This window comes from Rattus rattus, chromosome 2 (genome assembly GCF_011064425.1).
Source record: "Rattus rattus isolate New Zealand chromosome 2, Rrattus_CSIRO_v1, whole genome shotgun sequence".
In the NCBI taxonomy this organism is placed as follows: domain Eukaryota; kingdom Metazoa; phylum Chordata; class Mammalia; order Rodentia; family Muridae; genus Rattus; species Rattus rattus.
Window position 1 is genome coordinate 106,445,247 of NC_046155.1, and position 10,995 is coordinate 106,456,241.

The 10,995-nt window shown below is 37.2% G+C and overlaps 1 protein-coding gene across 1 annotated transcript; it reads left to right on the top strand.

Moving 5' to 3' along the window:
* Window positions 1–346: 346 nt before the first annotated feature.
* LOC116894208 (olfactory receptor 502-like) lies at window positions 347–1,292 on the top strand. The gene is given in 2 exon segments (XM_032895920.1): window positions 347–883; window positions 885–1,292. Coding segments are annotated over 2 exon segments (945 nt in total).
* Window positions 1,293–10,995: the final 9,703 nt, after the last annotated feature.

The window sequence follows — 10,995 nt, forward strand, 5'->3', positions numbered from 1 at the left end:
TCCCTGTGTGAGGGGCAATCTAGGAGGTACAAAGGAAGCAAAAATGGTGGTCAGAATGTATTGTATGAAAAAAGAAATTCATTTTCAATAAAATTACAATGAAGAAAGTCAAAAAACATATAAAAATAAATAAAATTATATTAACACATAAATTACACATAAATGTATGCATACCAAGAGACTTAAATAAAACTTTGTCTGATTTAACTGTTACATTCTCTTTAAATGATATATTTATTTGTGATATCTTCTTGTTTGTGTGAATGAAAATGATGCTACATAAATGAAAATGCCTTTCCATAATGTCTCCATCATAGCCTTAATCTAGCAGCAGCTACACTGTCCCATGGCTTTCCAAGAGGATGGGAACCACACAACAGTGACAGAGTTCATTTTATTGGGCTTAACAGATGACCCAGTCCTTAGAATTGTCCTCTTCACCATCATCCTCTGCATCTACCTGGTGACTGTGTCTGGGAACCTCAGCACCATCCTTCTCATCAGAGTCTCGTCTCAGCTCCATCACCCCATGTACTTTTTTCTCAGTCACTTGGGTTCTGCTGATATAGGCTACTCATCTTCTGTCACACCTAATATGCTTGTTAACTTCCTGGTGGAGAAAAATACCATTACCACCCTAGGGTGTGGCATCCAGCTTGGTTCAGGTGCTTTCTTTGGGACAGTTGAGTGCTTTGTTCTAGCTGCCATGGCTTATGATCGCTTTGTGGCAATCTGTAGTCCACTGCTTTATTCAACCAAAATGTCAACACAAGTCTGTGTCCAGTTGCTTGTAGTAGCATACATAAGTGGTTTTCTGAATGCTTCCTCCTTCACCCTTTCATTTTTTTCTTTCTTCTTTTGTGGACCAAATAGAATCAATCATTTTTTTTTGTGATTTTACTCCTTTAGTTGAGCTCTCCTGTTCTGAGGACAGTGTCTTTATTGTTCTTGTCACAATTTCTAGTGGTACTGTCATTGTGATCACAGTGCTTATCATAGCTGTCTCCTATATCTATATCCTCATCACCATTCTGAAGATGCGCTCCACTGGGAGCCGCCACAAGGCCTTCTCCACCTGCACCTCCCACCTCACAGCAGTCACTCTGTTCTATGGTACTGTCACGCTCATCTACCTGATGCCCAAGTCTAGCTACTCTACAGACCAGAACAAGGTGGTGTCTGTGTTCTATATAGTGGTGATCCCCATGTTGAATCCACTCATCTATAGCCTCAGAAATAATGAAATTAAAGATGCTCTTAAGAGACATATAGGCAGGAAAACATGTTCATAGAGAAATCTGTTGTGGGAAATATGCTATGGGATTGCTATAGCCAAAAAGTCTCTAAGATATAATAATATTAAAAGGAGTGTGAGTGTCTGTGATTTAAGAAGTCTTCTGATGTTATTAGTGAATGAGAATTGTGATATATATCAGAATACAATTTTCAAATTAGCAAAGACATAACAGGGACATACTAAGTTACTTTAAATAAATAAAATGAAGTTCTAATTAAGAGTGTAAATTGAAACTTGTAAAATATTATCTGCTGAAAAGTTTGGATTTATTTTCATATTTAAAAAATTCATCATCAACTCAAGTAAGGATTGCTTCTTCTCCCAATGTTTTATGTGTTTGGTAAATATGGGTGCCCTAGTGCTGTTTTGAGGGTTAGTATCAGAGAGGCTAAACCTAGAGGGCAATTTTTACTGCATTAGAGACATGCCATAAAGGAGTTTTTGCACCCAGAATAATCTTTGTCTTTTCTCTTTATTGATCATAGATAGAGGGGTTTTGCTTTACCATACATTTCTTTTTTTATTGGATTATTTTTTTTAATTTACATTGCCCTTTACTGGTGTCTCCTCTGTAAACTCCCTATCCTATCCTCATTCTGCCTGTTTCTATGAAGGTGCTCCCAAACAAACCCACCCACTCTCACCTCCCCACCCACCCACTTGCTCCTGCCTCCCTGATCTGGCATTTCTCTATACTGAGGCATCTAACCTTCAGAGGACCAAGGGCCTCTCCTCACATTGAGGCCAGATAAGGCCATCCTCTGCTACATACATAGATGGATCCTTGGGTCTTTCCATGTATACTTTTTGGTTGGTGGTTTAGTCCCTAGGAGCTTTGGAGCATGTGGTTGGTTGATATTGTTTTTCTTCCTATGGGTTGCAAACCCCTTAAGCTCTTGCAGTCCTTTCTCTAACTCCTCCATTAGGGACCCCATGCTCAGTCCAATGTTTGGCTGCAAGCATCTGCCTCTGCATTTGTCAGACTCTGGCAGAGCCTCCCAGGAGACAGCTATATCAGGCTCCTGTCAGCAAGCACTTCTTGGCATCGACAATAGTGTCTGGTTTTGGTGGCCGTATATGTGATGGATCCCCAGGTGGATCCCTGGGCTATCATGACTGACCTCTGAAAGACCCAACAAGCAGCTGAGTCAGATGCAGATACTTACACCAGTCCAAGGGACAGAAGCTGCTGCCCCCTGCACTTAAATTATGGAAATCTCGAAGAAGCTGAGGAGGAGGGTAGCTCTGTAGGAGGACCAGCAGTCTCAACTAACATGTACCCCTGAGATTTCTCAGATACTGGACCACCAACCAGGCAGCATATATCAGCTGATATGAGGCCCCCAACACATATACAGCAGATGAATGCCCTGTCTGTGTTTAGTCAGAGAAGATGCACCTAACCCTCAAGAGACTTGGAAGCCCCAGGGAGTTGGGAGCTCTAGTAGGGCTGGGGGTAGAGGGTAAGGGATGGGGACATCCTCATGGAGACAGGGGGTGGGATTATGGGATGGACTGGGGGATAAATTAAAAAAGAGAAGACTATGAACCACAGGCAGAATGAATTCAGTTTTCTCTGTATATTTACTCTGTACAGTACGCTGTATACTATATGTTAAGACTGACAATAAAATGAAGAGCATGTGTTCATTTGGGTGACGTATCAGGTCAGCGTTTTGCTACCAACAAGAGACCTTGTTTATGACATGGGCCATCTAGAATATCAGCTGCCTGAATACATTAGACCAATTTTTATAGCAAGAAATAAGATATTGGAAGATTTAATAAGAACTCATACTAAAATTATAAATGGGAAGACTGATGAGAAACATATTAAATATTTTAAACACTTGGTATTAAAACAATGCTTTACTATCAGTACATTGTACTATCAGTGTAATCACCAGCTGCTATGTGATTACTATTTACCATAATGTTAGGATGTGCTTATTCGTACACTTATCAAATCCTTTCCTAACAGAAAGATGTTTTCTAGCTGTCGCACATTGGAAGGAAATAATGTGATTGCCCACAGAGACCAAGGATGAATATTCAACCTCAAATATTAATTTTATCCATGTTCACCCAGCTAGAAGCAGGCTGACTCTCATATCTTGAGAATTACAGCCCTATATTCTGTTGTTCCATGGAACCCAGAGCCTGTGATGTTAAAGGATTTCATCAGTAAACAAAGTCTACAAGATATTTGTCATGGAATCATAAACCTATGTTGAGAGATCCCCTTAAAGTTAAAAACCTTGGGAATGGAAAAAGCTTCAGTTTCTCAGGGAAGGAGATTGGGCACCTCAGAGGGAGCGATGGACAATGGACTGTCCATAGCATTAATGGCTCTCAATGGAAGGATAAGCTCGGAGCTCGGTCAGTCCCTGGAATTTCTCACCAAATATAGTGAAACTAATATAACAGTCAATCAGAAGTCGACTACTGTAACATTCTCTGAACCAACCAGTGATTTCAGATTACCTAACCCTAGCTAAAATCCTCCTAGTTCTCTAAAAAAAAAAAGACCTGTGCAACTTTGTCCGGTTCTTTATTTTGATGAATGGTTGACTTCATTCTGGTAATTTCTGCACAATAAATGCTCTTTGTGTCTGCATACTATTTGATTCTGGGGTCTTCTTTCAGTGACTCTTGGATCCTAATATTTGGGGGCTCATCCAGTGGGATTACTGAGGACCCCCAACGTGATAATAGAGCATTTTAGGGGTGCAATTGGATCTACAACTATAAGCGAGTTGAGGCCCTCCTCTGTGCTTTTGTCTCTTATCCTGTCTTGCTTGGGAAGTCTGCTCTGTTCAATATAGGGTGGACTTTTCATTTCTCCTTCTCCGTTTCTTTGACTGACACAACCTGGAGCCTACCAGACCCAGGACAGTTGTGCTATAGACTTCCTCCTGGCTGATTCATTCCAGAGACACTTCTGAACTCTCTGTGGTAGAGATGAAAAGCTCCCATTTGTATGATTTGACCCAGACTTTGGTAGAGGCTGACAGGTTGTAGTAGCCATGTTCGAGGACAAGAGAAATCACTGTCTCCTGATCCTTCTCAGTGGCAGTGGGAGGCAAAGAACTCTGACCAAACCCATGGTTTGGTGGAGGCTAGTTTTAGACTGGACTGCTTGCATAGGAGAGGCTGCCATCAGCTTCATTTGGTTTCCCTTTCAAACTCCTATAGGCTTATTGCATCTTTTTGTGCTTGCGGATTATTTGTTCTCACTTATTACCTTGAGAGACACCATGGGGCAGTCATCCAGCTCCATTCCACTGGACCTAGTCCAATTACACTTCAAGGAGTTAAGAGGCTTGGCAGAGAATCGAAGCATAACTCTACCTAGTTGGGTAAACTATCTTTTGTAGGAACAAATGGCCAGCGGATCAATCAACTCTCTTTTTAATTTTAACTCCTGCACAGTAGAACATCTAGGTGCTTTTGGTGGGACATCTTGGTCTGGAGAAAAACGGTTAAAACTTCATTTCACGACTGATCGCCCCTTTAACTTAGTTTTAACTCATTTTAAGGATTTTTAGAAGGAAAAAATGAAGATGAATTGGAACAACAAAAACTGATAAAGTGGAGCTGCCTTGGAGCCCTGCCGTCTGTCTGGATCAAGAGGCTCTGTGTAGGCTGCTCTTAAAAGGTCCATCAGCTTCTCAGATGTTTTAGTAAGAAAGCAGGATGGCCAATTTTACTATAAAACATCCATGCCTATGAGAATTAGATCCAACGGGTAGCAAGGAGCCCCTCCCTTAATATTATAGCTAAAAAAAATTTAAAAAATAAAAAAATGTTATTTCTGATCAGTCAAGTATATTAGGTTACTGTGTTTTGTATGTCTTCATTATAAAATATTGATTTATAATTCATGATATATGATTAATAATCTATAATATCATTAATAAAAAGTTGATATAAAAAACTCAGGATTAAAATTATCCTGAACCAGTGCATATGGTACGAGCTAACCAGGGTCTCTGGAGATACGTTTGAGTTGGGATAAAATGTTATGCAATTCCTGTCCTAAAAATCAGACTTGTAAAAGATAGGATTATAAATTGTTCTCTGATGAGGTTTTGAAGATACACTTTCATGCATTCATATGTGGGAGCTTTTCTTAATAGCAGTCAAGTTTTATAGCATTAAGGTAAAGCACTTGGTATTGATTTCATAAGTGCTGAATTGTTTAAACTGTTAATAATTGAGTTTGTCATATATATATATATATATATATATATATGTGTGTGTGTGTGTGTGTGTGTAAACACTTTAAAATTTATTAGATAATTGAAATGTCTTTGTTGGTGTATAATGGTTACTAGAAAAAAGTAACTAAAAAAATTAACCGATGGTTACAAAATAATCATGACTTTAAAAGTTTTGTTGAACAACATCAATCAGGTTGAAACCTTATGGGGGAGGGGAGAGAATTATGATAAGAAAGGCTCAGGCAATCTCTATTATTATGGATATAGATACAATGATAAAAATAATAAATATGATAACAGAAGGGTTTTGTTTAAAAATACATCTGTTAATAATGCAATATAATGTCAATGAGATATATATTTCTGATGTTTTCTATCTATAATGAATTGAAGGTTTAAAACACTAAAAAGAAAACAAAAATGGCTCTTGAAATCAATACCCTTCGCATTCAGTTTGACTGAGCTCTGGCAAGCCTCCAGCAGCCCCCTCCTTTCAGCCCAAGGAACAAATAACAGCCAAGGACCTTGGCAGTATTTTTCCCCAACTTGTAAACCTTTTCTTTCCTGACACTGGCTTTGGCTTAAACTTAATTATACAGGAAACTGTTGTGTTTTCTGAAAGTGCCTCATGATTTACTACATGAATATCACTCTTTCATCTTTAGGTACTGTATTGTGACCAATTATCCCTTTTCACTACTACCCATAAAAATCTTTATATATCCTACCACTGGAGCAATAAAGTAGACCTGTCTCACTGAAACTGTCTCCAGAAGACTGTACATCATACAGTTGTCAGAACCCACCTTGTTACTTCTGGTTGGAGCCCTGGTGGGGCAGTGGTCAAAGACCCCCAAGGAAAAGTGAAACCCACACTTAAGTAGATCTATTCTGATCTGTCTCAGGAACTGTCATATTGATTTCCATGGTGGTTGTGCAAATATGCAGTCCTGTGAGCAATGGAGGAGTATTCCACTTGCTCCATGTCACTGGCAGCATGAGCTATCAGTCATATTACTGATCTTAATCATTCTGACAAGTATAAAGTAGAATCTCAAAGTAGTTTTTATTTGCATTACTCTGATAGCTAAGTCTGTAGGAAATTTCTTTAAGTGTTTATTAGCCATTTGGGATTTCTCTATTGAGATTTCTCTCTTTAGATCTGCACCATGTTTATAAGTTGTGCTGTTTGACTTGTTAATCTCCAGTTTCCTGAGTTCTTTATATATTTTGTATGTTAAGCCTTTATCACATATAACGTTGATAAAAGTCTTTTCCAATTCCATAGACTATATCATTGTCTAGTTGAAGGTGTACTTTGCTTTACAGAAACTTTTAAGTTTTCAGAGGTCCTGTTCATTAATTGTTGATCTTTGTGCAGGAAGCACCAGCATTCTTATTCAATTAGTTGTTTCCTGTATCAATGCAGTCTAGGCTGTCCCCCACTTTCTCTTCTATCAGGTTCAGTGTGTCTGATTTTATATTGAAATATTTGAATTACTTAGATATTTGTATGGTGAAGTGTTGTAAATATGAATCTATTTGTATCCCTCTACATGCGGACATCCAGTATGATCAGCACCATTTGCTGAAGATGCATTTACCCAATATCGCTAACTTCTTCATCAAAAATATGGTGTTCATAAGTGTCTGAATTCATGTCTGGGCCTTCAACTTGATTCCATAAGTTGATATGTGTGTTTATATGCCAATATTATGTACTGCTTGTTTCTATAGCTTGAAGCCCAATTATTTCAAATCTCTTTTGCATTATGTTCTTGAATGTCTGCATATATGACTATGCTTATATATGTATATCTCTGTTTATTCTTTTTATATGGATAAGCCTAGACAACCTTAAAAAGGTTTTCTCCTGTCCTTACTCTCTTCTAATTTATTCTTCACACATCAGCCATAGCCATACAAATCTAAAGAAAATACCTTTTTTTCTCAAAACCTCCAAAGATTTACATTACTTACTATGTCTTAGAAACTACTGAAATGTCATCATGGTAGTACAGATTGTGATCTAGACAGGATCTAGAATCAGCTATGAGGTGACACATTGTTCTTAGAAAGCTTTTTCAATTATAAATATGGAGACCTCCAACTCTTAGCTATCATGCTTAATTGTAACATTCTTTAAAACAAGTGAGAATTGTAGTAAAGAGTTTTGGTACACATTATTTCAAAAAGTAATTATGGGACATTTACAAAGGAAAGGAGAGGAACTGCTTCGGTACCTCAGAACTAATGGGATAAACCAGCAGTGAGTTTCTTGAATTTTATGGTTTCATTTACTAGTGATATTGAAGAGCTTTCAAACCCAGGAAGATACAGATACCAAAGCTGTTAAGAATAAATGGTGAGACTGTAGCTGTAGCCCAACAGAAACTCCTTGGGCCATACTTTACACAAACACAAATGAAGAAGTAGCACCTTCCCACTCATCTATTTCCAGTTACTCTATGGAGTGGGGAGCTGACTCACACTATCCTACTTTATATTTGAGGCCAGAAAATAAACTGGGTAAATGAGCACTGCTATCATTCTGTAGCTGAGTGACATGATAAGTGAATTTTTGTCAACTTGAAACCAGTTATAGTTATCTGGGAAGAGGGCTTAGTATTTAAGAAAGTGCCTCCATTAGACTGGCCTGTGAATACTTCTGTAAACATTTTTGCTTAATGATAAATGGAGGAAGGTCTTTCTCATTGTAGACAGTATCACTTCTGGGCAGATGGTCTTATCTATGTATTATAAAGAAAGCAATTGAGGAAGCCATTGATAGCAAGCCAATAAGCACTGTACATTCATGGTCTCTGCTTCACTTCCTGACTCCAGTTTCCATCTTTGAGTTTCCACCTCAATGACGGACAGTGGCATTGAAGTAAAGATCAGATAAAACCTTTCCACTACAACTTGGTTTTGGTCAGTATTTCACCATAGCAACTGTTGGTACAGAAAGGAAAAACAGCAGTGATATGATGAGCAAGCAGTCAAAGAAAAATTTGTAAGGAATCATCCCAACATAAGTGAAAAATGAAAAAAGAAGTCGAGTGAAAGAGTAGACAGGAGGCATCATACAGTTGATACTATTCTATTGCAAATTAAGAAAAACCAACAAGGGCAAACACTGAGTTGATCATCCATGTCCTTGTAGTTACTGGTTTAGAGAACTTTGTGCAACGTTTGATTCCAGATACACAGAACATGCCATAGACAGATTAAGTTTTTGAAATTAAAGACAGAAGTATACAAGAAAAGAAAAAGGACTTACCAATTAAGGGAGATAAAAATTGCTCTGAAAGATGATTTGATGAAGATAACCATTAAAATGTAATATACTTTCTTCTCAGAACTTCATGACACTTTCTCAAAAGTGGACCATATATTCAGACACAAAAGAAACCTCAACAGATAAAAGAACATTGGATTAATGCCACATATTCTATTAGACCAAAACAGACAAAGACTAGTCTTCAATAGCAACAAAAACAAATCCCACATACATGTGAAAGCTGAAAAAGTATCAACTGAATAATTACTTGGACAGGGAAGAAATAAAGATATTAAAGACTTTTTAGAATTCAAAGAAAATGAAGGTGCAACATACCCAAACTTATGGAACACAATGAAAGCAGTGCTAAGAGGAAAAACCATAGCTCTGAGTGCCTCCATAAAGAAATTGGAAAGGTCATACATTAGAAGCTTAAGAGCACATCTTAAAGTTCTAGAACAAAAAGAAACAAATATACCCAAGAGGAGTAGAAAACAAGAAATAATCAAACTCAGGGCTCAAATCAACCCTGTATAAACAAAAAGAATTATACAAAAAAAAAACCAACAAAACTAGGAGCTGGTTCTTTGAGAAATTAACAAGTTAGATAAAACCTTAACCAGAGTAGCAAGAGGGCACAGAAACATTATCCAAATAAAATCAGAAATTAAAAGGGAGACATAACAACAGAAACTGAGGAAATTAAAAAAAAATCAGACCCTATTACAAAAGTCTATATTCACTATATTCAACAAAACTGGAAAACCTGGATGAAATGGATTATTTCCTAGACAGATACCAGGTATCAAAGTTAAATCAGGATCATATATATCATCTAAACAGCCATGTAACTCCCATCGAAATAGAAACAGTCACTAGAGGTTCCCCAACCAAAAAAAGTCCAGGGCCAGATGGTTTCAATGCAGAATTCTATGAGGCCTTCAAAGTAGTTCTAATACCAATACTCCTCAAACTATTCCATAAAATAGAAACAGATTCTTTCTATGAAGCCATAGTTACATTGATACCTAAACCACAAAGATCCATTATAGAAAGAGAACTACAGACCAATTTTCCTAATAATTATAGATACAGATATACTCAATAAAGTTCTCACAAACTGAATATGCAAACACATCAAAATGGTCATCCTTCATGATCAAATAGGCTTCATCCCAGGAATGCAGGGATGGCTCCATATAGAGATATCCATCAATGTAATCCACTATATAAACAAACTGGAAGAAAAAACCACAAATGATCATCACATTAGATGCTGAAAAGCCTTTTTTAAAATTCAACATCCATTCACATAAATATATGTGAGAGATCTGTAATTCAATGTACATACCTAAATATAATTAAAGCAATATATATCTACCCAATAGCCAATATTAAACTAAATACAAATTCAAAACAATCCCATTAAAATCAGAGACAAAACAAGGGTGCCCGCACTTTATCTACCTAATCAACAGAGTACTTGAACTTCTAGCCAGAACATAGACAACAAAAAGAGATCAAAGGGATCCAACTCAGGAGGGAGGAAGTCAGCATATCACTACATGCAGATGATACAAAGTATACATAAGCAATCACAAAAATTCTACCAGAGAAGTCCTGCAGCTCATAAACAACTTCAGCAAAGAGACTGGTTATAAAATTAACTCTAACAATCCTCTATTCAAGGGATAAACAAGATGAGGAAGAAATTGGGGAAACAGCACCCTTCACAATAGCCACAAATAATATAAAATATTTTAGTATAACTCTAACCAAGCAAGTGAAAAGTCTGTTTGACAAGAACTTCAAATCCCTGAAGAAAGAAATCAAAGAAGACCTCACAAGATAGACAGATCTTCCATGCTCATACATTTGCAGAATTAATATAGTAAAAATGGCCATCTTTCCAAAAGCAATCTACAGATACAATGCAATCAAAATTCCAACTCAATTCTTCATACAGTTAGAAAGGGCAATTCTCAAATTCATATGGAATAGCAAAAAACCTAGAATAACTAAAACTATTCTTAACAATAAAAAGAACTTCTATGGGAATCACCAGGCTTGACCTCAAGCTGTACTATAGAGTAATTGTAAAAATGGCATTGAATTTGTACAGAGGCAGGAAAGTAGATCAATGCATTCGAATTGAAGACCCAGAAATGAAGCCCCAAACCTATGGTGACTTGATC